The 27,838-nt window shown below is 50.7% G+C and overlaps 2 protein-coding genes across 7 annotated transcripts; one reads left to right on the top strand and one right to left on the bottom strand.

Moving 5' to 3' along the window:
• Positions 1–68: 68 nt before the first annotated feature.
• P2RX4 (purinergic receptor P2X 4) lies at positions 69–8,396 on the top strand. The gene is made up of 12 exons (XM_033008114.2): positions 69–359; positions 1,096–1,243; positions 2,247–2,318; positions 2,413–2,485; positions 2,974–3,070; positions 3,253–3,333; positions 3,437–3,578; positions 3,908–4,044; positions 5,455–5,548; positions 5,634–5,699; positions 5,790–5,885; positions 6,593–8,396. Exons 1-12 carry the CDS (start codon positions 229–231, stop codon positions 6,623–6,625), a joined length of 1,170 nt encoding a protein of 389 aa, XP_032864005.2. The 5' UTR covers positions 69–228; the 3' UTR covers positions 6,626–8,396.
• CAMKK2 (calcium/calmodulin dependent protein kinase kinase 2) lies at positions 8,193–27,324 on the bottom strand. 6 transcript variants are annotated; one of them, XM_042805229.1, is made up of 18 exons: positions 27,254–27,324; positions 21,884–22,012; positions 20,982–21,468; positions 20,191–20,238; positions 19,720–19,773; positions 19,511–19,562; positions 19,285–19,418; positions 18,636–18,672; positions 17,823–17,844; positions 17,451–17,539; positions 17,011–17,210; positions 16,865–16,918; positions 16,319–16,392; positions 15,674–15,761; positions 15,332–15,427; positions 14,661–14,789; positions 11,955–12,055; positions 8,193–11,557 (listed from the first exon to the last, which is right to left on the bottom strand). In XM_042805229.1, exons 3-18 carry the CDS (start codon positions 21,417–21,419, stop codon positions 11,482–11,484), a joined length of 1,692 nt encoding a protein of 563 aa, XP_042661163.1. In that variant the 5' UTR covers positions 21,420–21,468; positions 21,884–22,012; positions 27,254–27,324; the 3' UTR covers positions 8,193–11,481. The 6 variants fall into 6 exon arrangements, with proteins under 6 accessions (XP_042661163.1, XP_042661161.1, XP_042661164.1 ...); XM_042805227.1 differs by lacking the exon at positions 27,254–27,324 and adding an exon at positions 26,419–26,538; XM_042805230.1 differs by lacking the exon at positions 27,254–27,324 and adding an exon at positions 26,419–26,538 and having other exon boundaries at positions 8,193–11,554.
• Positions 27,325–27,838: the final 514 nt, after the last annotated feature.

Genomic DNA, 27,838 nt, shown 5'->3' with positions numbered 1-27,838 from the left:
CGCCTCCGGGCAGTCGCTGCCTCCTCCTCGGCCGCGGGCAGGGCTGTGGCTGGCAGGCAGCCCGCAGCCGGCGGAGGAGAGGCGGGGGCCGGTAATCAAGAACCGGTGCGAGCCCTGGGGCCGCGGGATCGCTCTCCCGGCTGCTCGGGGCGCTGTGGCTCCGCGGGGCTGCGGCAGCCGCTGCACGGCGTGTGGAAGCTCCCGCCCGCTCCTTCCAAGGCCGCCGCCATGGTGTCGTGCGGGGCTTTCCACAGCTTCCTTTTCGAATACGACACCCCCCGCATCGTCCTGATCCGGAGCCGCAAAGTGGGGCTCATCAACCGCGGGGTGCAGCTCGCCATCCTCGCCTACGTAATCGGGTGAGCGGGAGGGTGAGCGCCGGGTTGCGCTAAGCGAGGCGGGGGAGAGGATCTCGGGGCGACTGCTGTGAGGGAGCCCCCGGGGGCTGGGGCTGAGGGGCGGGAGCCGGCCTCCTCCCTCAGGGAGAGGCGGGAAGGAAGCTCCCGCCTGCCGGGACCCCCCTTTGCCGTGAGGGAGGAGCGGGCCGAGACGCCTTCCCGCCCCTCCATGAGGGAGGTGGCCGGCTCCCGCCTGCTGGGACCCCCCTCTGCCGTGAGGGAGGAGCGGGCCGGGCCGGGGCGGCGGGAAGCGTCGGCCGCGGGGCTGAGGGGAGGCCGGAGCTCGGCCGCGGCGGCCGTCGTGGGTGCCAACACCAAGGGGTGACAAGCAAGTGGTGGGACATCTTAACTGGGAGTATTAACTGGGATTGTAGGGCTGCTTCGAGGCGGCTGCAGGCAGGACAGGACCCCTTAGCAGCGGAGACCGTCCTGGAGGATGATCGTCGTTCGCCCGCTGGGGGTGTGTGTAAAAGCAGTAATTACACTCTGCCAAGCTGCTCGGGGCGGGGGGGGGGGTGGAAATCAGAAGGGGGATTGCTAGTCCTGTGACCTTTTTGTAGGGAAACACTATGAAACTATTATCTGGACCGTCCCTTTCAGGTGGCACGTGAAAAAAGAATAAGTTCCCACTGCCTGTGCTGGTTTATGGTGTTTATCTGTTTTTTGGTGTTCCTTTCTTACAATCCTTCTTTCACAGCTGGGTCTTTCTGTGGGAGAAGGGCTACCAGGAAACAGACTCTGTGGTCAGTTCTGTAACCACAAAAGTAAAAGGAGTAACTCTGACAAACACATCCACATTGGGAACCAGGATCTGGGATGTAGCTGACTATGTCATCCCTCCTCAGGTATCAATTACTTTCACATGCAGAGGGAGGGTTTTCTAACAAACACCTACTGCTCTGCCAAAGTCCGCTGAGATTTGGAGTAGCTTTGGCTCCAGCGAGGCCTTGATATGAGAGAATAAAGCAGCTTTTGGTTTGTTGCAGGTCATGCTGAGCACCTGCACCACTAGCCCTGAGGAAGCTTGTTTCAAGAAAAGTGTGTCTGTGCATGCTTGTATAGGAGGGAGAATTTAGCAAGCTTCAGGAAAAAGTTGCAACAATAACCATGTGTCCTCTTTCTTACTGCTTTCTAAAGCAAACAACTCAGTTAATTTGTTGACAGAAACCCCGGGAATAGCTTGCAAGTCACTAGATCCGGAACTGTAGTTACTGATTGTGGGAATCTGTGCTGTGTGGGCAATATGTGGCAGCCTTTGGGGTTGGCAGGCACGGCCAAGCTGCTAGTCATGGGTCACTCTGTCTGCATGAGATTAGTGCAGAAAAAAGTGACAAGTTTAGCCAAATTTTGGCTGAGTGATCATATTTGCATATCAGTGGAGCAAAAGCAAATGACAGATCCTGCATTGTACAGATCTGAAAATAATGGAAGTGGTGCTCTCTGGAGAAACAAACCAGGACTGGTCAAATTTCTAATAGATAAATTGCAACAAATGAGTGGGAGTTATGCTCAGACTTGCAGCTGGAGCTTTATTTCTGCTCCTGCCCTGCGACTCCCCTGAGGAGTTGTGATATCTCTATTTTCATAACGTGAATAAGGAAATTTGGGCCAAGTGGGAGGACAGAAAGGGTTGCTAATCCCACAGTCCTTCCTCTGCCTAAAGGCAGAAGCATCAGGTGATATATGTGGGAATCTGCTCTGTGAATAGCACTCTACACCAGCAGTGTCCAAAGCAAGTCCCCTCTGCAGGACCACCTAGGCTCTGTCAACAAAGACATTTGGGGCAGTGCCTTGGATATTCTCTGCAGACTGTCACTCTTAAATTTCCTTCTTGTTTTGCATGATCAGGAGGAGAACAGTGTGTTTGTCATGACCAATGTGATACTCACACTGAACCAGTACCAAGGCCACTGTCCAGAGGTAGGTACAGAATCTGCTTTAATCCTGACTTGTGTGGGTGGGAGTGCAGGGGAGAGAGTTCATAGAGTTTAGTGTAATTATTGTTCCTCTCCAGTTTCCAGATGATAAAACAGAGTGCAAGGTGAAGAACAACTGTGTTCCAGGATATGTCAGCACCCACAGCAGTGGTAAGAAACCTGCTGCAGGGTCTCCTTTCAGTCTGTGCTGTGATACCTGTGCTGCGCCTTCCTTCCTGTGAAGGAAGCAGCATTTCACTTCAGTCTCCTTGTTCTCATTCTCTCCCACCTCAGAGAACTGAAAGGGGAAGCTAAGATTTTTCTTCTGGGGGATTGCAGATGGCCTTAGACTGTGTTGAGTGGTTGCTGTGCTTTGATGTGTGCTTTGGTGAGTTAGCAAACTGTGTGAGGGATTTTTCAAGACCTTGAATCCATGAAGCAGTATTTCATGTAGATTAGGATTTGACTGAGAAAAAGGACCTTATGCTTCTTTCTCTGAAACTGCACTATAAATTGTAACGGAAGATAATGGCGGTCTTTGTACTGACACTTCACCTCTGAGCAGATTGCTTTCACCTTACGGAGTGAGGAGGTATCACAGGGCAAATACTGCCTCTGTATTTTTGTTTTGTAGTACCTGCATTTGCATGTTTTTCCAGGCATCCAGACTGGGGAGTGCATACCATACAATGACAGCATTAAGACCTGTGAAGTCTTTGCGTGGTGCCCTGTGGAGGATGATAGTCATATACCCAAGTGAGTGCTCTGTCTTCCTACCCTGCGGTGCCCTCCTGAGAGGAGGCTAGCAGTGTGCAGCTGACATTTCTTCCTATGAGATGCCGTTGGAAACAGCTGAAGAAGTGATCACCAAGGACCCTGTGGAGTCCTGTTTGTGAAAATAGAAGTGAAACTTATTTACTTTTCCTATTGTTTTGTAGGCCAGCGTTCCTGCAAGAAGCTGAGAATTTCACCATTCTGGTGAAGAACAACATTTGGTACCCCAAGTTCAACTTCAGCAAGTAAATAGTGTGTGGGGCATTGCGCTGTCTGGTCTCTTGGACAGCAAAGGGAAGATGGAGGAGTGGAAGAAGATACAACAGATATCTCTCTGTTCTCCTGTAGGCGAAACATCCTCCCCATTATCAACTCCACCTACCTCAAGAACTGCATCTATGACTCCCAGACAGATCCCTTCTGCCCTATCTTTCGTTTAGGGAAAATAGTTGAAGCTGCAGGGCAGAACTTCCAGGAAATGGCTGTGGAGGTATCTGGCAGACCCTTCTCTTGGGTCTCGGCTGTGTAGAAGTAGAGCGGTAGGTGGTTATCCCCCTCTGCTTCATGGCATGAGCCACAGGATGTGGAGTAGCTGTGGAATAGAGAGCTGCTCTGGCCAGAGAGACTGGAGTCAATTCTGCTTAACAAATATTTGGCCTTGGCTTGTTTGGGTGGGGTTATGTTCAAGGTCCTTCTGTAGCCTGGGAAAGTGTTTGACAGCGACTGGGACAAGGGCCAGTAAATCAGGGGCATCGTCTGCAGGGGTCCTAGTGCTGACCAGGCACTTAGATTGTTCACCTTCTCTCCTCTGCTTGGCAGGGTGGAGTTATGGCACTGCAGATCAACTGGGACTGTAACCTTGACAGAGCTGCTTCCCACTGTGTGCCAAAGTACTCCTTCCGGCGCCTCGACAACAAGGACTCTGCTCACACTGTCTCACCTGGCTACAACTTCAGGTAATGTGGCTATAAAGGGCACTGAAGTGTCCCTGGGGCTCAGGCTGCCTGCACTCCTCCGGCAGTTGAGGGTAGTCCTTGGACTTTCGATGGTGCTCTAAAACTTTCAGAGTTTCTCGGACGCTGTAAAACATAGAGCAGGTCAGATCCTCACTGTGTGCAAACCACAGTGGAGGGGGGAAGGTCAGGGAAGCTCCACTGATTGCATGGGAGTGTCTGAGTCATATCTGCATCAGCATTTGGGTGACTGTTTGGGCCAGCGTCCCGTGGCAGAGCAGTGTGAGAATCAGCTGTTTCAGGGTGTGCCAATAGGGCAGTATTTGAGGGGGCTGGGGCATGGGGGAGTGGAAGACTGAAGCACCTCCTTTGCTGTGCATGAGGGAAAAACTAGCCTCTAGAAAATGGCTCTGTCTGTTGAAGACTGTATCTGCAGCAGGAGTATCCTGTCATACACCACCACATACACATTCTGGCCGGCATGGCTAGGTCCAGCACCTCCAGTAAACCCATCAGTGCAGTGCTGGGTAGCTGAGTGCATCCAGACTCAGAGCTATGATAATTTAGATCGGCCACCTTGCCGAGATCCTTGCAACATCCCTGCTCGCGAGGAAACAGCGCAGGGCTATTCTTGTTTCTAGAATCACAAACTCTCACTTAGCATGGGAGGGGGGATCTCTTTGGGTGGAACTTGAACGAGCTCACTGGGAAGCTGCTGTCATGCAGATAGCACAAGCGTGTGTTTGGGAGGTGCCAGGCCTGCAGGTATTTGGGGTGACAGGCCAGAGAATATCACAGCCTGGCTGGTGCGCGTTCTGAAGCGCTCTTGCTAATTCCAGACCATGGTGCAGCCCCTTACCAATCCTTCCTCTTCCACCCTCTTCTCTGCTTCCTCCTGGCTTAGTCAACCATGTGGCGGAGTAAGTCTGACCTCACTGATTTGTTCTGATCCCTTTTCCCTGTCATTTGCCTGCGGGTCACGTTGTGCGGGCAGGCACAGCCCGATGCCAGGCTGAGCTGTACTGCCTCCCTCGCTGCCTGCTCCCAGCCCTGCCCTCTCGCGGCTGCCGGCACTCCTGCACCCTCCTGCTTGTTCAGGGGGCTGATTCTCTCGTGTAGCTGAATTTCTTCCTGTCTGGCCTTCTGCTCCCCTGCTAAAGCTAACTTTCTCCCCTTCTTATGCTTTGCAAGTTCCCTGATTTGGCTTGCGCAAACTGCTGTCTTAAATTTGACTGTTCTGGGCTTTTCTCCCATTTGTGCTTGCCCACATGAAATCTCCATCGTTTGGGTCTTGTCTCTGGAAGTACTGATATTCAACCCATCCTCTTGGGATGGGGGACACACCTGGGTGTTGCATGATCACATAAGCAACCTCAACATTTCCAACTAAGCTCTGCCCTGTCTTTTCTCCAGGTTCGCAAAATACTACAAGGATGTTAATGGCACTGAATCACGGACGCTTGTCAAAGCTTACGGCATCCGCTTTGATATCATAGTGTTTGGAAAGGTGGGGTGAAATAATTGTGGAGTTCTTGTGGTGAGGGCTTCCAGAGATGCTGAAAAACATATTCACCCTTGTAACTGTTTTCTAGGCAGGGAAATTTGATGTAATTCCTACCATGATTAACGTCGGCTCTGGTTTAGCACTGTTTGGTGTGGTAAGTGACACTGTCTGCACTTGGACTGAATTCTGGATTAGTGCCTCAGTTCTGAGGATCGTTGTCTTAAACTCTTTCAATCTCCACTAGGCAACAGTGCTGTGTGACATTGTTGTTCTGTATTGCATGAAGAAGAAATACTACTATCGGGAGAAGAAATACAAGTATGTGGAGGATTATGAACTGGTAAGCATCAGTGAAGGCAAAGTTGCTTTCTCCTCTGACTCAAGAGATTCTGAAACAGGATGTAGAAAGTCCACATCAAATGGGGATTCTGAACCACAGTTGTGAGGAAACTTTGTCTTCATCAGAGAAGCTAATTTTTGCCTCAAAGCTGTTGCAGGGAGAAGCACTAGAAACAAATATTGCCATGTTTCCTGGGCAACCACTCTTGGGGAGGGAAATGTATGTTTAAGAACTTGTCATGCTCCTACTGCACCTCTTTTTTGGGTTGCAGTCCTTGGCAGCTGCCTCCTGAGAGCTGCAGGCAAGAGCTCTGTCCCCATCAAATCCTTCCTTCTTGGCTTTTGGGGGTTTCTGCTGTTGTGAACAAACCCATTCACTGGGTTGGTGTTTTCCCAGACCAGGAGGCTGACAGCCACAGCTGCTGCTCCCTCCAGGATCCATATGATCCTCTTGGCCAGCAGAAAGATTTAGTAGGGTAGTGGCGTCACTTAACTGGTGCTGAGGGTAGAGCTCTGCCCTGCAGCCCTGTGCTTGATCAGAAGCATTGCTGCAGAGGGTAGGTTTCTGATTCAACAGACCTTGTGGCTTTGGAAGAGTAAAGTCTGAGTAGCGGAGAGTAGTTTGCCTGTGTAGAGGGTTTTATGTGAGAGGAAGGGGGAGAAAGAAAGAGTTTTCTGGCAGAGAGCTGTAATCTCTGATCCTTGCAGGGAGTCAATGAGACATACGGAACAAACTCCTGACCTCCTGCTGCTACAGCACCAGCTGCTGCTGTAAACTGCTGCTGTGAACGTTACTCTGACCCTGCCATGAGACCCACCCCCCTCTTGGCTTGAAGAGGGGAACAAATGTGAGAAAGGGACCTTCTTCACTACTCTTCACTACTTTTGCTGGCTGGAGCAAACCCCCCCAGAGAGAAGAATTGGGTCTGCTCCTTGTGTGCTGTCTTTCCAGGTTAATTGCACTAAGGACAGAGGGAGAATTGTGCTTCTATGTCAGGCCTCTGCACTGGCTAAGCCTGGCACAGGGACCGCTTGGATACTGTAATTTTGACAGTCCTCTTTCCCCTGAGCTCAGCGGTAGCAGAGATCACAGGGTTACAGGCACAGATTCTTCCTTACAGTGAACATGGCCCCTGTGGGGTGTTCCCTGACCTTGGGAAAGCAGCTCCTTGCTGTTGTTTTTTTCCTTGCTGTTGTTTTTTTCCTTGCCCTGAAGGATTGTGATGCTTAGCTGAGCCTATGCCTACTATTTAATCGTGTCTCCAAGCTCCAGTGGCCACAGACCAAGACAAAAGCAGCACCTGGTTCCATCATGCTATGGTAAATGGCTTACTGCTTTACAGAAATTTTTTTTTCTGTTTTGTCTAATTTTTATGGTACTACTTCAAAATTTACTTTCTTTTTAATAAAATATTGCCTTCTTACCAGTCCTGCAAGGTGGGTTTTGCTTGCTTATTTTTCCCCAGGGCCTGTGAAGATGCCATTACTGGAGAGCTAGCGCAGCCAGTGCTGCTGGCTGCTTTGGCCCTTGATTCTCTCAGCAAGACTTGCTGCTGCACCTACAGCTTCTGCTCCTCCTTGGTTCACCTAAAACCTTGTCTGCATCTGTTGCATTAAAACCCTGTCCAAGGGAAGAGACTTGAAAGTCTTTTTTGAAAGGCAGGATTAGTTAGCCTAGCATGGCCTTAGCCAGATGCTAGTACCAACTGCACAGAACAGATCTGTTATTCCCTGGCATACCTCCCTTGCCTTTCACCACCACACCCAGACCCTTGATCAGGGTGGCTGTATTTCATGGGTTTTAACAATTTGATTTAAGTGAATGTGTTGGCTTTTATCTTCACATGGCCTTGAGCTGCTCTAGCGACCACCCTGACATGCAAGGTACAGCTCTTCCCTTTCTCAACCTTTTCTAGTGTTGCAGAGCCCTGGGACCTATTCCATACCTCCACCACCCTGGCTGGGGCTTTGCTGCCTTTTTCCAGCGGTGCAGTGGGTTTGCTACAGCATTATCATTTTGTTTTATTCTTTATTTGCCCACTGCTGCTGAGCACTGAGTGTCCCAACTCGGAGGGTCCCTTTCCAAGAGTCAGCGCTCCGGTCTGTGCCTGTGACTGGCTCAGTTTGGATTATGCAGGGGCTAGAGCCACTGTGGTCTCCTTGTAGCCCAAGATCCCCAGCAAGGGCAAAGCACCAGACTTCACTAAGCCAGGGAGGTGCTTGCAGATTCCTCTTCAAACAAAAACTCTCAGAGCTTGATAAAGACCAGTCAAACAGGATAATGGTTCCACTTGATACTAACTCTGGGTTTGTTTGCATGTCATTTATTTCAACTTGTACAGAGAAGCTTGAACAGCTGTGTGGAAAAACACTTAGTTGTTTGTTGTTTTGTTTTGTTTTTTCTTTCTTTCTTTTTAGGTAATATTATTTAAAAGTGGTAAATACACAGTATTTAAACTTGATACACCTGATAAAGTTAAATGCATAATAAAGGGGTAGGAATGAAACACAAGCCTTGGTCATTAAACAAACAGTATAAAAATCAGCAATGGTTCAGGACCTTAGAAAAGAAACATATCAATTGCCTGATAGGTAAGAGGGGACCACCAAGAAAAACTACTCAGACAAGAGGCCTGGTTTCCCCTTAGCACTTTCCTGTGTGCTTTCAGAGCCAAGAAGGCTTAGTACCCAGCATTAAGCTTACAGTCAGCACTGGGCTTGCTTGAAAGGAAGGGAGTTGGGGAAATCAAGCTACAGCCCAGTTCCAAGGCACAAGCAAAATATGTACTTCACTATAAGGAAAAAAGAACTAGCTTTACTACTAAGGAACAGCAGCTAGGGAACTGAGCGGATTTATGTATATATAGTACAGCTTCTCTAACAGGTCATGCATTTCAACAGATCGTCCTCACACAGCCACACTTTATGCTTCCAACAGAACTAATCAACAAGAAAAATCTACATTGAGATTCTTTCAGAAATGTGCGTTTGGCTGCAGCCCTACTGGAGCTGGCACTCAGAGACAAACATTTTGGAGAGCGCCTTTAGGGAAGCGCTGAGCTTTAGGCTCCTTACAAACCAAGCCCGTGCTGGCCGTAAGACACTGATCTGTGGTAACATCCGAGGCCCAGTGACTCTGGGGCTGGGCATCGAGGAACCGGTACAGCTTAGTCTGGTTAGAAGCTGCGTGGCACCTGGCAAGCTTGTTTGGTAAGTGTAAACTGTCCAGCTAGGCACCTGACAAATCACAAACGGGAGATACGCAGCACAGAGCATCTCTACAACTCACCTTTAACAAAAAACACACCACACACATTACTATGCACCAGCTACATATAATCAGATCCCCTATTTTTTGTAATTTTTTTTTTTTTTGGCAGAACAAGTCCATTTACAGGGTTAGAGAACAAAGCTGCCCACTCGCACTCATTTCCGCAATGAAAAGTCCTGTTTAGGAAAGGGGGAGCAGGCAGCTGTAGTAGTGCTGGCACCCGAGTTACCTGTTTGGTTTTCCCATAGCTGAAGCTTTGGCATAGCCTCGGACTAAAACGGGAGGAAAACAGTCCGTGTCTTATGGCTCCAAACTCCAGAGTACTGCTCCTAAACCACGAACCATCTCCACTGGCTTTGGGGAGAGGCCAGCAGCACAATGTCTCGGTAATAAATTGCGATTTAGGGGAAGCCTTGCTTTAAGTGATCAAAAGATATAAGGGACAGTTTGTGTAGGCACCTGTGCACTTGCTAATGCTGTCCTGGATTTAACAAAGACCTGTCCTAACCAGGAATTACCAGGCCAGGTCTGACTGCAGCGGGGTCAAGGACCTCGGCACGCTGCTGCTTGCAGTGCACAAGATCAAGGAAGACAAGGGGACAGTCTCTTCCTAAAGGCAGGCACCCGTGGCCAGGGTTAGCAGGCAGAGATCTTACCATTAATCAGAATACTTGGGTCTATTCTAGTGCCTCCTTCCTCAGGGCAAAGAATTTAGCCTTAGCAGTCCCTTACACGCTCGGGACATTCGAATCCTCCCCCTCTTTCAGGTACACCATCGTTTTAAATGCCTCATTCAAGGTCACACAACCACATCAGACTAGGAAGAGAAGTCAGACCTTTTCCTGCACAGTCCCACGCTCCATCCACAAAACAACTGTATTTACCATGACCCCTTTCCTCAAGCAAACCCTGACTTTTCTCCAGCTCACCCACACTCTGCCGTCCTCCAGCTTTTGTCTGAGCACAGAGAACATGCCAAAGTGAGTCTGGACATCAGAATCTCTCCCACCACATGATAGATTATTATTTTTTTTACAAGCACCACAAAATAATCAGAGTAATCTGACTGAAGGTGAAAGAGCTCTCCTTAAGAAATAATCCATGAATTAGGTATACACTTAATTTACTAACAAGCCTCTGATCCACAGGCATTCACAAATTACTGGTAACGAACTTGCAAAAAATACACAGCATTGGCCCCAAAATCCAGATTAAGAGTTTGAAAACAAAAGTTTCTTTGAAAATTACTAGCTAATCTAAGTATTTTATTAATATCTTAAATTCTAAGCAAGCCCTAAGTCTATACTTAAAAAATAGCATAAGTTGTATTATTTTTAATTGTAGTAAACCATGTAATGTACATGGAAGTGAAGGATTTTACCCTGAATTTTATATTTAATAATATATCTACCTAGATCAAGTAAAAGATTTAGAAACAAACTGTTGTTAGTGCTTCACCTGCTGTTCAAAACAAACATTCAGCTAAACACCACCTTTCACTCGTATGTCTGCAGCAAAAATAGTTCAGACTGAACTTAAGCCCTTAAATACCTTTTCCTTTCATATCTTGAATATTCAATGTACCAAGTCCTAGTCACACCAAGACCTTAGGGAAGGCATTAATTACCTTAGGAGGTAATTAACCTCACTTACTGAACGCCCCAAAAATGCTGTTTAATACAACTTGGCTCACAAAGGTAGGCATTCTTTAAAAAGCTGAACAGGTGGGTTTTTTGCTTTGTTCCCATGCAGTTAAAAAGATATCAATTAAAAACAAACCAGAACGATGAGAAATAGATGCAACAACTTTTCTGGTAGGTCGTGAACTCTCAAAGTGCACACGTGTAGTTTTACTGTTGTGTACGCCACTTGGCAAAAGCTTCACCCTTCCGCGTGTGCCCACGCGCGATGGGCACACGACACCCCTGGGACGCTGGCGTTAGTCCCTGGAAATTATTTGGCATTAAAACCAGGTAAAAGCAGTTCCAAATGCAGTTTTGTTTGACTGCTTTTTTTTTTTTTTTTTTTTTTTTTTTTTTGCAAAGCACTGTTGCTGCTCAACACGATAGCTCACCTCTCTGCTATCAGCCAGCGCCTTTCCCACAAGAAGTCAGTGTCCAAGCGATCGAAGATGTTCACTGTTTATGACAAGTAGTCGGATGTCTTATAACATGCTGCTTTGTAAGCTCTACATCCAGCATTATACTGAAATAGTGCCATGTCATGCTGTTTTTGTTGTAGGCTCTGTTAATGTCACTCGTCCCCAGCTGTACACTTTATAACGTGCCCCAGACCATGTTGCTCAACAGAACCATGAAGTCGATATTCACGAAAGAAGTTCCTCCTCTCCCACGTTGGGCAAGTCATTGCATTTCAGATTATCTTCGCTGCCTTGCTTCCTACTTTAAAAGAAAATAAAACAGTTGCTGAGCAACTCAGAAAAAGGCAAAGCAGACAATGAGACACCAGCATCTGCCCCTTCCCTGCCATGGGACCTTTGGGATCCTGAGCATGTGTTATCTCCCTCCAGCTTCCCTGTAACAGGCTGGAAGTGCCATAAAAAGACACTTTTCAGCCCACTGGAGGGGCAGGATATGCCATGTCACAAAAAACATCCCACAAAGTGGTTATGGGTCAGACAGAGGGTGTGTGATCATCCCAGTCACAGCCTCACATGAAAGATTCAAAGCCCAACTCCTTGAATTCTCCTGCTGCACTTTGCACCAATTTCCAGAACATCAAGACAAGCCATGTATGTTTTATTTTTTTTTCAGGCCAAAGCAAAGCAATGACACTTACGGCAGCAGGTTTCCAGGGGCAGACAACGACCGCTCCTCCCTCCTGCTCCCCTCGAATGGATTCCCAAATGATCGTTTCCGGATCATTGTTTTAACCAAGATCTGCAAGACCAGATTGGAGTTCATCAGGGATGCTTTCCTTTCATTCAAGAGCAACAGGAACATCCAACCCTCGTGCCCAAATAATTAAGAAAAGTAGTGAAAATAAGTCAAAGTTCTCTTTTTTTAAAAAACAAACAAACAAAAAAAACAACAAAACCAGAAGGAAGCATGTCTACAAGTCTCCAGCTGCTTAATACAGGGGCTGTATCCTGGTCTGAAACAGTGCAACAACTGAACATGCAGATGAGAGCCACACTAGGTGTGAAAGTCTGGAAAGGAGAGCAAAGCCAAGTCTGGGAAGATTTTCTCCCTCCAGAAGTAGGTTTTATCAATTACTGCATCCAGCACCTGTAAATTCCCAGTTCCCTGTGGTTACCTGGCAGAAGAATTCATTGGAAAGGGAGAGGGGGAAAAAGGAATGATCCCAATTTTACCTTAACATTTACCAAAACCAAGCTGAAAAATTGGCCGTTTGTCTAGCTTTGGCTGCAAAACACAAAGTTACCCAGCGTCAGCTGCTATTAGAGACTACTGAGAACAGAGCAAGTGTTGGGGTTCTTCCCAGGCATCCCCCAACTCATTTTGCTGGTGGGAGCAAAGAACAACATGAGCAGCGCTGGACCCTGCTTTGGCATATGCATCCTGCTCTGGGAACCCCTGGCTTCATTTGATATTGCTTCTTGTCCCTCTGTGCCTTATTTATCTGCTCACCACGGTGCACTGAGAGCCCCCCTACATGTCTGAAACACGCATGCCAGCACAATCCCTTTTTATGCAAGAGTTGAAGCCATATGAATCTCGTACTTGAGCATTAACACCTGCAGTTGGATGCACAAACATCAAGCACCAGAGGGTAGTTTTGAAGAACAAATGCAAATCGGAAAATACAAGATCTGCCTGGAGGTGGTGCATTATTTAAGAGGCAAGAGTTGCAGTAAAAGCTCATTTGGCCTGAGTTGTGCTAAATACACCTGAATCCCAGCACACACTGAGATTTACCTGGTTGGGGAGCATCTCTGTGGAAAGGGGCCTCGGGGTCCTGGTGGACAACAAGCTCAATATGAGTGAACAGTGAGCTGCAGCAGCAAAGAAAGCCAACAGGGTACTGCATTGCATCAACAAGGGCATCACCAGCAGAGATAAAGAGGTCATTATCCCCCTCTATTCAGCACTTGTCAGGGCACACCTGGAATCCTGTGTGCAGTTTTGGTCCCTGTTATACAAAAAAGATGTGGGCAGGCTACAGAGGGTCCAGAGAAGGGCCACAAAGATGATCAAGGGACTGGGAACCCATATGAGGAAAGGCTGAGGTTTTTTTCAGCCTTCAGAAGAGAAGGCTCTGGGGAGACCCTATCGCCACGTTCCAGTATTTAAAGGGTGGCTACGAAGATGATGGAGATTCCCTTTTCACAAAGAGCCATACGGAAAAGACAAGGAGTAATGGGTACAAGTTATTCCTGGGGAAATTCCGATTGGACAAAAGAGAAGAATTTTCCACAATGAGAACGATCAGCCACTGGAATAATCTCCCCAGGGAAGTGGTGGATTCCGCAACAATGGACACTTAAGATTCAGCTGGACATGGTGCTGGGCCCTCTTGTCTAGGCTGTGCTTGGACCAGATGATCCTTGAAGTCCCTTCTAACCTGGTATTCTATGATTCTATGATGATTTTCAGCAGGACCAAGAGGCACTGAGCCATTCTCTGCTGCATTGCAGCAAGTCACCTCCAAACAGAAGAAAGAGGGAAAAAACCCTCATCAACAGTGATCTCTTTAGAGCAAGATCTGCTTTTTCAGCATGAGCAGCGCAAGGCACATTTGCATGTTAACGTATCTGTGGTTGAAGACACTTCTGCAGGGTATCGAAGTGGGAGAGAGCTCCAGAAATTGAGCCAGATGTGGGCACAACCACAAGATGGAAAAGGGGCTTCAAAAAAAATCCCAGCCTGGGTGTCTACAGGCAGATAACACCATGCCAGGGAACTGCAAATGGTTGCTCACTGTTTCTCCCAGCGTAAGTGCTAGTGGGCACCCAAAGACATCATTAGGTTCAAAACTCAAAATTATTTCTCTTTCCACCCAGGCGCAGGGTTACACTGTGGATTTCAGAGAATAAAAATGAGCTTGAACAGAGGTGAGATGAATTCACCAAGAATAGCTCCAGGTGGGGGCTGGCACATGACATGGCCCAGATAAAATCTCCATCCTGGGAATGCCAGACAGGCAGACCAGGGCAGGAGCTCCTCATGCATGGCCAAAACATCCATTCCCAGCCACAGGCAGGTCCTGGACCAGATGCTTTTTTACCTTGAGCAAATACAGTGGTATTTAGGCAGCCAGCTCAAGCGTGGAGACCAGCAAACCGCTGATGGGTCCCTTTGGGACTGCTCTGAAATATTCCCTCCACACCACAGGTTACAATCACTTCCAGCAAGATGCTGAGACCCCATCTTGCAGAGCTTTTCTGAGAGAGGGAAGGTTTTTGGTCTAATCTTGCCCAACACTTTTGCCCTTCAGCAGCAACCTCAAGCTGCTCAGGTCCACTCTGGGGGGCAGCATGGACCCCAGTATGTGTCCACAGACCATCGCCTCCCCGGTACTCACCACGGTGGCCAGGCTGGGGATGTGCTTGACTGAATTCTCCACCTCCTCCTCCGTCACCTCGACAAGGGTGCAGTTCTCATCCTCCGTGGGCAGCAGCTCCGCTCCATTCTTGGTGACCCAAGGGTGCAACTTCAATTAATAACACAGCCTGTCAGGAACGATTTCCTCTTTTTCGTAACTCAAACAACACAAGCCTGGCAAACGCATCTCCTCTCCCCAGCTACGGCCCCTACGTGCTCCTGAAATAGCAGGGAGCAGGGCAGAGATGTGCCATCTCACTGGTGAGCCAGCTCACCAGAAACGTCTCAGCCCCAAGCAAAAAATGCCACAGTGCGGCTCAGCCAGAGCCAGCGTTGGCCCCATCTTCACAACCAAGCAGTAACCTTGGTGACCTACAGCACTGGGCATCTCAGCAGGTTTTAGGGCAGAAGAACTATTCTTGCTCTCATTACAGACAAATCAACACCAAGAGGCAGGAGCGATTTGTTCCAGACTATACGTATGAGCAGCAGTGATGGGGAGACCCACCGAGCCCTAGTCTTGGACCTGAATTAATCCATGACACAAGGCAGAAACCCCTCATTCTCCTTGCCCACACACCTGGCATCTCCAGGGGCTGCAGGAGGAGCACAAAATGGTTCAGCAATTCCCCCGCAATCCTTTCCCCCTACCTTAGTCTCCATTTTCTCAGCTTCTCGCCCCTTCCAGGCTCCTGCAGGGGCAGAGGACCAGAAATCTCCTGCGAAAGGCTGTTGCACAGTACTTTCCTGGTAGCAGAGGAAATACTGTACTCAGGGGATTTCCTTTTGCCTGTGACTTCTGTAGGCACCAAAGGTCCCAAAGCTCAGCAGGTCCCAGAGCAGGGGAAGGAGCTGGGACTTACCTGCCCAGGGGCCCTGGGCACAGGGGGAGGACCTAGCCTGGCGCGATCAAACTGACTCCCCAAAAAAGCCAAGCAAGAAGAACCCAACAGAAGTGAAGCCACAGCCAACACCAGGGGATCGGGTCAGTACCTTGATTTCTGGAACCGATATCCTAGATTCAGGATTTTTATCCAGCATCCGTGTAATCAAATCCTTCAAGAAGTCTGTAACTTCTGGCCTGGGGAAAGGAGAGGGGAGAGATGAGATGGGGAAGGGGATGGATGCTACCTCCCTTCTTCACCCCAGTGTCAGCTGCCAGGGGCATTCCCGGACAGACTGGGCCTGGAACCCGGTCCTGGAAAGAGTGCAGCTCCGGGTACTCATGCACCCAGGTGCCATGCAGCCCTTCCTCCTCAAACCTCTCAGGGAAGTAAAATATCCCCCTTTTTGGCAATTTGAAGCATGATCCCATGTGTACAGGGCTGGGAGAGCGTGACACCAACTCCACCCAGGCTAAAACCCAACAGGCAGCAACTGCAGAGGTTAATCCATTCCCTCAAATGCCTCTGAAACTTCAATTACTGTTTCTTCAGCAACTGCAAACCAAGAGATGTTGCCTTCATGTTTAACGCAAAGGAAGTTTTCCAAGTCTGAGGGCCAAGAGAAGGGCTCAGACACTGAGTTTTGCAAAACCGCAGCAGAGCAGGGTCAGCCCCAGCCAGGCAGCACCCGAGAAACAGCTCAGATGAGCTTTAAAATAAGGGCTGAGGGGTTTAGGTTTTTTTGAGTACTTACTGGTCTGGGAACTCCAATGTTTGGGTCTTGATTTTATTGTGTAAACTCAGGATCCTTTCATCCATAAAAGGGCACTACCATGAAGAAAAAGAGCAATGAGAAAATCAACGACCTCTGTTAAGCGGCAGTGGGGTGGCCAGTTGAGCATCAGGATCTCATAGGGTTTGAAGGAAAGCAAAGAGACAGTTATGGGGAAATACCAGAATATTTCCCATTATATCAATGTCTTCTTTTAAACACAATGAAAATAACATTTGACTAAAAATGACCGAATTACTACAACAGCTTCTTTGCTAAAGAATTCGGCAAGGCAGAGAGATTTCCCCCTGGGAAAAAAGGGAAGTACAGGCCTTTTGGTTGATATCCACACTAGGGACAGGCAGAGGTTTCCCATTTCCACTCACACAGCCCAATCTCCCGTCAGCAATACCCGACTGCTCAAACAGGGCTGCAGGGTGCAAATCCCACCGCATACCTGGCACGTGGGAGACACATGCCAACCCCCCCGGACCACCAACAGTGCTGAAAAAAAATCAATCTCATTACCTGCCCAAACACAAAGCAGTACAGTGTGATCCCCATGGCCCAGACATCCAAAGCCTGGGGAGAAGAGAAAGCATAGTTAGATCTGCAACAGACAGCATGTGCAAAGAAGATTAGTCCAAAACCCCTCAAAAATCACCATTAAATACCTTTCCAGAGAATATTTTCCTGGTTTCTGAGAGTGTCTCTGGGGCCATAAAGGCAGGGGTGCCCACTGTATTGGTTAAGAGGGCATCAGCTCCCTTGAACTCGTTGCTCACTCCAAAGTCTGCAATCTTGACATGCCCATCTTCCCCCACGAGGAGGTTAGAAGGTTTAATATCCCGGTGGATTATCTTTTGATAGTGCACTGCATCCAAAGGAAAAACAGCAATTCAGCAGCTGCACTGGTGTGCAGCAAAGGAGCCACAAAGCCCCTGCATGGCTGTAAGCCCTTCTGCTAACACCACGACCAGCCCTAGATTCAAAAATCCCTCTGCACTAGCATGAGCCACCAGAAACAGCACCGTACACCAGCAGAAAGTCCAGCCCCAGGTGTTTAGAAAAATATGAAAAGAAGAAATCCCATCCTTCCTTCACAGACACTCACAGTATTCAATGCCCTTGATCAGATCCTGGAAGTAGAACCGAGCCTGGTCCTCACTGAGAGGTTTCAGGGTTGGGATTTCCATCACGGGGCTGCAAAGGCAACAGAGAACAGAGCTCAGTTCCCCATCAAGTTATGTTGAAACAGGTCCCAGAGGCTTTTCTATCAGCTGGTGACAGCATGCAGCCCCGAACGCAGGCACATATGGGTTGTACACTACTATAACTAGGTTGGGGAGATGCTATCCAAACCACAGGAGACCCACCATGAACGCCCCCATCACCTCCACATCCTCCACCTGCCTCAGGTGGTTGAGCTCTGTCACCCACAAACCCATCTCACACTCATGCTTTAAATCTGGAATTCAATACTCACCCTTGCTTCACCAGTTCAAACACTGAAACACAAAAGAAAAAGTGGTTACTGATCACTTATAGGTTAGGGCTCCTGCAAGCACAGTCTCAGCACAAAAGCGATTTTGATGACAAAAATTATGAAAACAATATAGGTTTTTTAAAAAAGGAGATGCTGTCTTATGCAAGGCCCACGCCATTTTGCATGCTTCTGTCTTCAATTAAGGGGATGCTGCCAGCTACCTTCTCTGTGCTGCAGCTTCAGCGTCACAAAACACCCTCCACATGGCACCCTGAAACCCTCAGTTTGCCTGCAAACCCACGCCTCAAGCAAACCTCTGCGCTTGGCCATGAAGGCATTGCACACTCCTCGGCTAGTACAGGCTGAACATAAATGATGGAAAAGAAAAGCCTCCTCCAAGTGTGTATATTTACATCAAGCAAACCACTGCAGTCTGCAAGACAGGTTGGGAAATGGCTCATTTGTGCCGTGAATAATTAACATGTGCCTTGTTCTCAAAGCCAAAGAAATAAAGCTACTTTCTTGCAGCCCAGCTTCAAAGCTGAGAACATAAATGCTGGTGCCTCTCATGACAAATCATGCCCTGATTAAAGCCTATAAAATGCTATAAAGTACTCCTGTCTCCTTGCTGAACCCAGACTGGATCCTATTTGCTCTGACCATTAGATGAGATTTGCTCTGCCAGCACATCCAGGCCATACCCACTCCGGAGAAACCCAACCCCACACACAGCAGCCCCGAATCACAGCGGGATGAAGCCTTTGCCCCATCCTACTGACACCCGATGAGCACCACACAGCAGTGGGTAGTTACCCATGTAGAGGTGGTCCTCGCTGGGGTCATCCAGGACCTGCCGAAAGAAGCAGAAAAGCAATTAAACAGCACCAAAAACCCCTGCATGTTAAACATTGTGATTTTTTTATTTAGCAGCCATCTCAGTTCTGCACCATTAGCATGGTCTACTAACCTCTGAGCTTCTACCCACAAAGGGGAAAAAAAAAAAAAAAAAAAAAGAGGACAGAGATATTGCTGTACTTCAAGGAAGTAAGTATTTAAAACACACAAGAATCCTCATCTGACTTGTAAGCCAAATAAACTCCAGCCTGCACAACCTTAATTCTTGATTTTTGGACCGTTTCATACAGACAGTGGGCAGAGGGCAGGGCGGCTGCACCGCAGGACCCACAGAAACACTAGTTCCTTCCCAAAACCCATCTGAGCAACAAGGAAGCAACATCCTGCATTTCACTTTCTGGGTAGGGAAGTAAAAAAAAAAAACCTTTATAAAAGACCTTTTAAACCAGGGAAAACATGAGTCTCCCGTAGGCAGGACCTGCCCCGGTCATCCCTGTCCCTCTGTGGTTGCTCCCCTCTGCCCAAACTGCTGTGTAGCCCATCCCCACAGCATCCAGGCTTCTTTGCACTCGGGGTGGGTTTCGGGGAGAGGCTGGCCGGTGCTCACCTCCACCAGCTTCACCACGTTGGGGTGGTCCAGCTTCTTCAGGATGGCAATCTCCTGGTAGACCTGTTCGATGGGCCCTTTGGGCTGCAGGCAGCCCTCGGAGGCAGCTTTGGCCCCGCGGGGCGGTGGGCGGCCTGCGGGAAAGGCAAAGATGGGGTGTCCGGTTGGGAACGAAACCCTGGGGTCCCCAAATCATCTCCCACCCTAAAGCTTTTGCACCACTTACGGGGGAAGCCCGCCTGTCTCATCAGCTTCTTTTTGGAGAGAACCTTCATTGCCTGCAAGAGGGGGAAAAAAATGGGATTTGGGACAAATCAAGGATAAAACGGGGCTAGCAGGATGAGGCCAGCATGGAAATAAGCAGGGAGTCAGCAGAGGGGATCCAACACCATCCCACATGCCCCACTGTGGGCTCCAGGACCATGTGCTACTCACATAGTAGGTGTTATCGTCCTCGTTGTAGGCCAGCTTCACCACCCCGTAGGAGCCCTAGAGAGGGGCACAGCCATGGGGGACCAGTTAGGCACAGTCCAAAAAAAAAACCCACAGCACCAAACTGGGCTCTGGGCTCCCCTGCAAACCTGGCCCCGCTGGGACCACAGAGCTGGTGGGCGATGCTGGGAGTAGCCGGGTGTATAGTCTTGCATCACACCACCGGCAAAGAAAAGCTTCAAACGCCCCATTTCATGGGAGGGAGGAGGAATGGGGAAAACTAATAATAATTACAAAAATATATACAATTCGATTGGCACAACCCAGAAGAGACCAGCGTTGCAGCAAGGAGCTGGCTGAGTTGCTGTGGTGAGCAGCTGAACTTGCCATCTCACCAGCTGAAAACCGAAACCGAGCCCAACGCCCTCCCGCCCTGAATCCCTCCATCCCACCCCAAACCCAGCCAATATTCACCTTCCCGATCTCATCCTTCAGCTTGTACTGGTTGAGCTGCACACAGTCCTGTGGGGAGAAAGGTGGGGGGGGGGTCCAACAGGAGCCACGAAACCGCTCACATTTGCTCTCCTTTTAAATCGCCAGCAAAACTTTCTCTGCAAACTCACACCCTGTTCTGCTCTGCCAGGGCACCAGCTCAGGGCTGGGCAGCTTTGATTCATGAGCCATAAATGCCAGCGGTCAGGCCATGCGTAGGTGTGTTTATAGACTGCTAATTGCAAGCGTTAACAGCAGGGTGGGCAGTATTGTCTGCTCACTTGGAACGAGAGCGACTGATGGGCAAGCAGCAGTGGGGATCAGTGGCCAGAAAAACCCTGGGGGCTTTATTGCCAGTGACCCAGCGCTGAGTATTTTTATTTCTTATGGGCAAAGAAGCTGCCTGCTGCCTGTTTTCTGTCAGCGCTGGCAGACTGTGGGCAAGTAGGGCCATTTTCTCTTTAGATCTCAGCAGGTCTCTGTTTTTAAGGAAGAGAAAAAGAAAATCGCAGCATGCCATCGGCTCCCCCAAAACGCAGCCATGAGAGCCAGTGGCATCGACAAAGGGCACGAGCCACCTCGAACTGCTGGGTCCCACCTCCCCGAGGGCTGTTCCCACGGACCAGGACATCCCACCGCCTCCCACCACGCATCTGCAGACATGCCGTGGGGTTTCCTCCCCCCAAAAAAACCAAGCGAGAAGCAATGCCATGGCGGGAGGAAAGCGGGAGGACAGGGGCAGAACCGCGGGAGTAGCGATGCTTCCCCCTCACCTGGAGTCCCGTGATGGAGACGCGGTTTGACTCCACTGTCGGCCGCCGCGGCAGCCGCGGGGACGAGTGTGGGGACGTCACCGGGGAGTAAGGGAGGGACGGGTAGATGAAGCGTTCGTTGGCACCGTTGCCATTCCCGGGCGAGCAGGCAGGCTGCGACCGCTCCTGCAGGGAGAGCTTTCGGCCAGAGAGGTGCAGCTTCACCCTCGGCTCCCGGCCGTCCCCAAAACCCTCGCCGCCAGGCGCATTCATCTCCTCCTCCTCGCTCGCGCTCCCCGTCGCGTCGTACTCGGTCACCACGATGAGCGAGGCCATGCCGGGGTGGCGGGGGCTCAGCGGCGGGGGGTCCCGCGGTGCCCCGGGTGCTCGTCGGCCACAGCCTCCGTCACGGCAGAGGGGCTGCGGGGCAGGCGAGCTGCCGGGGATGCATGATGGCATGGTGCAACCAATGGCCTCATCCCGGCCACGCTGCGGCGGGTACGTGCGCCTGCAAACACAGGACGGCTCAGTCGGTCTCCCTTGGAAAGTGGGATTTCCTCCCGCTGGCCATTACTCTCTAGATTAATTTATTCATCCCCCAGGGGATGGCAAAACCAAGGGAGTGGCACCGGGATGTGCACCCACCCTGTCACAGGGCAGGGGCCAGCCTCAGCCCCGAGGCTGCCGCCACCACTCCTTCCACTCCCTTTATTTAAAGGCCTCCAGGGAACTACAACCCATCATCTCTGTGACAGAAATACCCCAAAAGGAGTATTTCACAGGGGCAGGATCCGGCCCTGCATTATACCAGCATAAATACCGCTCTGTTCCCTGCTTGACTGCTCAGTCCCACAGTCAGAGCGGGCACATCTCTGCCAAACACTCCCAAATGACGCAGCTTGGGGGCACCGGGACGCGCTTACCAAGCGTGGGGTGCAAGATCAACCCCCCCCCGGCTCACTGCCTCCTCCCGCAGCCAGTCATTGCCAGTGACTTCTCTTCCTCACTCTGGGTTCCCTATGGCCTTCTGTGTAAAAATCAAGTTCTTGAACCTTGAGATAAATGAGAAAACAAGTCTGTTAACAACAAATAATTAAAAAAAAAAAATCAAATAAATAATAATTTTAAAAGAGGAGAAAACAGTGTTAATTCACACATGCTGATTGCCCCACTGCAGCTGGGGCAGTTCAAAGGTTGTTTGGTCGTAAACCATCACTCTTCCCTGCTGCGATGCTGGTGCTGCTTTTAATTTCTAGGTTAACAAGCTGCTGCAGAAGCAAGTGAAAAAAAATATCCCAAAACAAACAGCCCAAAAGCAGGAATAAGGTTCGAGGCGTTTTTCTGCCTGGTTCCCACACCTCAGCGAGGCGGCCGGTTAAAATTAGCTCTGCTCATCTCCATTGAAGTTTCCGTGATGTACCCACAGCACAACCGCTCTGAATCAGCCCTGCAGAAATTACGGGTCAAGTACAAAAATCAAATCATCTCCCCCTTCCTCGAGGCTTCACAATGGCCTAATTGCTGTTTTCAACACCAATCTATAAACCGGAGCCTTTTTTTGCCCGGGCGGGATCGGCCCCGAGCTAAAGCCGACCCGGTGTCGCTGGCTTCTTCGAGGCGCAGAGAAACACAGGGGATGGGAAGGCTATAAATAAGCCGACGAACAGCAACAAGGACAAACTATTTCAGAAACACTGCGTTTCGTGGGGTTGAATCCACTCCTGGCTGAGGCTTTGCTGGGTAAAATTGCTGGGAGCCACCACCCAAGTCGAACCCAAGCTCAGCACCTCAGGCATTGTGGCTGCAAAATTCTGCACCCCCCCCTCCCCACCCCCGGTGTTGCTGGCAGCCACGGCAGCGTGTTTTAATGCACTCCTAAAATGGATTAAAACGAACAGGCAGCCCCCCCCCTCCCCTTTCATCCTGAACCCACAGGGATGCATCTCGAGGCCAGTTGCCATTTGCCTGGCTTGCTTCAGGCACCCCGCCAGTGGGCACATATAAATAGCCGTCCCCAGAAGCCAGAGTCCACCCCGAATGCCGTGCCCTCTACTCTCACCGTGCACCACAGCCACACCAAAAAAGGCAGCTCATCGGGGTGGCCCCAGGGTAAAGCCACCCCAGGAGCATCGCCAGCCACAGCACCGGTCCCCAGGGGTGGCACGACACAGCCAGGCATCCCGTCCTGCCCCCAGTGCATCTCCTGCATCTGAATTTCCAAGGGTTCATGCTAAACTTTGCCGGGCTATAGCAAAATTAAGTTATGAAGTCTCCATCACGCTCAAGAGCCAAGTGTGCCCTGGTCAGCGGGAGTTAATTGGCTTGACCAGAATAAACATATCAAGGCTGATTAATTTGAGCAGGCTTCCCCAAGCTCTGGAAACAGGCTAAAAGTCAACATTGGCTAGGGTGGAAAAATCAGAGGGTTTTTTCCCTTTGCATGTGCAAAGGGGCCAAGCATGTGGTTTTGCAAAAATTGCCCTGTGAGATGGTATCTTCCCCATCAAAAACCCAGAAGTGGGATCCTGCTGTTGAACACAGCCACTCAGGACGTGGGGCAAGTGCTAACGATAACACAGCTAGTTCTCCTTAATAAGCACACGAGGTGGCTGAGGAGGAGAACAGCCATATTTCCAGCCAAAGAGAAAACTAAAATAGCTGGAATGGGAAGAACAGACCCAAATAGGGGAAATACAGCCCGGAGGCTTTGGCTTCACCAACCCACCCAGGTCCTTGTCCAGGGAAAAGTGGCACATACTGGTATGAACTCCAGCAGATCCTTATGTAAAAGCGAGCAGCACATGCCCACAAAATCCTCAGGAAATATAACAGCCTGGTGTATAGGAATGATTTATCGGCACGGCTTTTGGCTGCAATCCATATATAACCCATAGCGGCTGCGGCAGGATTATCGAAGCAATCAGTCTCGCATCTAATTCAGCAAGTAGAGGGATATTAAAATGAAAAGAGGTCTGTGAAACCCTGGCAGCGGCTCTCCCTCTCGCTCAGCGTCCACGTGGCTTTAGCGGAAACGAAGGGGAGTGAAATCAGCCCCCTCGAGGGTGAAGTGATTTTTACAGCCCCCTCCTGCCGCCCCAGCTCTGCAGCGAGCGTGTGGTCCCTGGCGGGATGCGGCCACCTCCGGATGGGAACACGCCAACCGGTTTTGGGAGGCGCAGAGGACGACACCTTGCAGCCGGCACTGGCTGCACAGATTTAAACCAGAGCGTATGGCTGTGTCAGCCTGCCCCTCCCTCCCTGGAGTTGTTTCCCTACCCAGGAGCAGGGAGGGTGATGGGGTGGTGCCCCCAGCTCCCGCCAGCTGCCACACACTCGCTTTCCCCCCCCAACACGCTTCCCTCTGGCCAGGCCAGACACCGTGTCGGGGTCAGACCCTCCCAAGGGAGTAAGACTTGGTGACAGCTCCAGCAGTGACACCTCCATCCATCCTTCGAGGGTCAGCTCATGCATTGCAAAAGAAGCCACTTATAACAAAACTGACTACAAACCACCTAAACCAAGGCTAATTTTACTCACAGAAGATCCTCCCCCTGCTACTGCTGAAGGACGGCGGTTAAAAGTTAACCGGGGCCAGCACACGGGGCACTTATGGGCTCTCGCTGGGCAGAGTCCAGTGGCTATTTTGCTTTCCCCAGTCACTGTCAGCAGTGGAAGCGGCAGTGCCAAGAGCGGTGTCATCTGCAGCAACAGGGGCATTGATCACAGTTTCCCTTCCTACGGGCAAGCGCAGACCTTGCCAGAAATATATTAGTCACTGTAGTATACAAAGACCATATGCATCCCTGCCTGACTTTTAATGGAAAAAAAATATCTCAGCAGCTTCTCTAGAAGTCAGAGGACACCCAAAATAATAAGACACTAAAAACAGGCACCCATCTACACCAGGTCCCTGTGCCCAAGCAGCAAAGCTTTTCATCACCACCCTGGTGAACGCGAGAGCCTCCTGCGCTGCCTGGCCCATCCAACACAGGGTGGAAAGAATTGGGGAAAAAAAAAATCGGGCAAAGCCAGGCTGGTAGCATTGTAACAGCACGAAACCCAGTGGCAGGTTTCTGTAGGAGTCAAAAAACATCTTTACCAAGATTTTTTTATAGTCTTGATGTTACCACCTAATACTGCTTAAGCAATATATAGTGAGCATCCCAAAACAAGAGTGTAAGCTCCAGACATGGTGTTGAGCACAGGCCAGGATGAACTCAGGGCATCACCATCGCCTTGTCCAGCGCTGCTAAGCAGATCCTGGCTCACCTAGAAACAACAGCTCCAGCCTGCGATGGCCACAAGAGGAAACAAGAGTGGCTCTGCACTTTGTGAACATCACTTAAAAGACATTAGGGCTGAGTTGAAAGCAAAGCCTCCTCCAAATTACCTCCCCAGTCTGATAATAGCTGCCTTCCCTGGAATGGCGCTGGTCAATCAGACACCCCTCGCAGCGCTTTCAGGGATGGGGTCCCAGGTTTTGTTGGCTGTTCTTCCCAAAATTAAGCGCTGGTGAAGAGGGGCCAGGAGAGGGATGGGGCTCCTTCTCCCCGGAAAGGAGCTGCCCCTCCGGTTGGGGACCATGAAGGCAGCTCCAGCGCCCACAGCCACCACATGTTCCCTCCCCAGCACAGTCCTCCTGGCCCTGAACACAACCTGGTCCTGTTCTTGGGGATGATTTCTGCTCCTGTAGCACCACGCAGCCTCACGGCCACCCCACAGCTCCATCATGCCAGCTCCCTACGGTCACCCCACTGCTGCTTTTGGTCTTTACTCCTACATTCATGCTCCTGATGCTCCGTGCCGTGCACGTGGCCGCAGGGCTGTGTCCCACCTCCTAACCACACTCGGTCACTGGCAGAAACCCCACCTGAGGCTTCTCCTAATGAGACCCATCCCCTGTACACAGTCACTCCACCAACCCCATCCTCTCCATCTGGTCTGTCGCTTACCCCTTGACCTTAAAAATCCCCTCCTCTTCCCAACCCCACGGCCTAACGCTCCACGGACCCCCTGCTCTGAGCCCTCACCTCCTTGGGCAAGAAGCCCTGCGGGGTCTGATGTCGCCGGGACGGCCACCACCCTGTCACACCCCGGAGCCCGGGATGCTGGCAGCCCATCGGGTACCACCAGCCCACGCCGGGGCTGGCGAGCTGCCGCGGGATGCTCGCCGGGCCCGGGCGCCCACAACGCAGCTCCCCCGAAACGGAACGGGGAAAATGACAGCACCGATCCCCCAGCTTCAAAATACCCCGCGCAAACCGGCTGCGAGCCCCGCGGGAAAGCCCCCGGTGGCAGGAGATGCCGTTTAAGCTGCTCTAAGGGCATCCCCGGCCCGGCCCCAGCCGCCCCCGCCCGCCGCCGGTCCCTCCGGGCGCGGCTTTGTCTCCGCAGCCGCAGGCGCATCCCCCGGCCGGGCCCCCCCCGGACCCCTCCGGCCACCCCCGCAGCCACCGACCTGGCGGAAGGGAACGGGCCCCGCAGCCCCCGGAGCCGCCGCCTTCGCTTTCGGTTCCGCTCCGGCGGCGGCAGCGAGGGAAGGAGGGAGAGAAGGAGGGAGGGAGGGAGAGAAGGAGGGAGGGAGGGAGGGAGGCCCCGCTCCGCCCCGGGGAAGGGAAGGGGAGGTTTCCCCCCCCTCTCCTCCAGCCCCCAGCAGTCGCATCCTGCCCGCCCGTAAACCCTTCTTTGGGATTTTTTTTTTGTTTGGTTGGTTTGGGTTCTTGTTGGTTTTTTTTTGTTTGTTTGGGGTTTTTTTTTGTTTGTTTTGTTTTGTTTTTTTCAGTATTTTATTTCCCCCTCCGGCCGCGGGCTGCGCGGCCCCGCCTTACCTCGTAGCGCAGCCGCGGGGCCCCGGCCCGGCTCCTTCCCTCCGCTGAGCCCCGCTGCGGGCACCCCGCGTCCCACAGGATAATAAATAAACCCCAATATCCTCCCCTCTGCCCTTGTGCAAACACAGGATTTCCAGCATGAGGTCGACTGGGTGCAAACTGGGTTACCTGCATCAGCCCCCCCCATACCCCCGGCCCTGAGCGAGGCGGGTGCCCAACGCTTCTGAAATCATCACCTAAAGGGGGTTTTGGAAACCAGTTGTTTGGAAATATCACAGCGGCCACCGAGCACAGCTCCGGCTCAGGTTCCAGCTCTGCGGCGTCGGGACAGAGGGAACGCTGCCACACAGATCCCAGGCTGGCACCAGCCCTTTGTAAACATCTCCCTTGCTTTGTCCGTGCTAATTATTTCTTTTTTCTTATCAAGCACATTCCCAACAAGCACCCTTCTTGCGCTGAGCTCACCCGCAGGTTTCCTGTTGACTCTTCACGAAGCAGCAGCTTCAACCTCGAGCAGATGCGAAGGCCACAGCTGGCGCAAACCCTCTTCCTCATTTTGGTTTGAGTGCCGTTTGCAGGCACCGCTTCTACGTTGCAGAGCTCCCCAGAGCAGGACCATGCTTCCACGAGAGTTTTATGGATAAACTGCTATTTTGACCAGCATCTTGAAAGCCACTCTAGAAATCAGCTTTATGCACTTACTGTAAAATAGCAAGCGCTCCAAAAGTCTTATGGATTGAACTCCTGGACGTTGATTAAAATGTAGCTGAGAGGGAGCGAGCCACCCAAACAAGCATTCCCACAAAGCTGGGTTACTCTTCACTGTTAAAATCAAGGCACTGATTATCTGCCAACACCCACCTTGCAACACTAATTAAGGCTAGTCCAGGGCTAGTTTACCCATCTCGTTATTTCAACCACACCTTGAAGCTTCTCCCTTCCTGCTTCACCTAGCAGGGCTCCAGTGGAGCCAGGTTTAGGTCTGGTCTTGCTTTCTCCTTGCTGACAGTGCCACTGTTTAAGCTAGCACATCCTGCCAGGGTATCTCCA

This window comes from Tyto alba, unplaced genomic scaffold (genome assembly GCF_018691265.1).
Source record: "Tyto alba isolate M040663 unplaced genomic scaffold, T.alba_DEE_v4.0 Super-Scaffold_44, whole genome shotgun sequence".
Lineage (NCBI taxonomy): Eukaryota > Metazoa > Chordata > Aves > Strigiformes > Tytonidae > Tyto > Tyto alba.
This window is presented reverse-complemented; position numbering and strand designations above follow the sequence as displayed.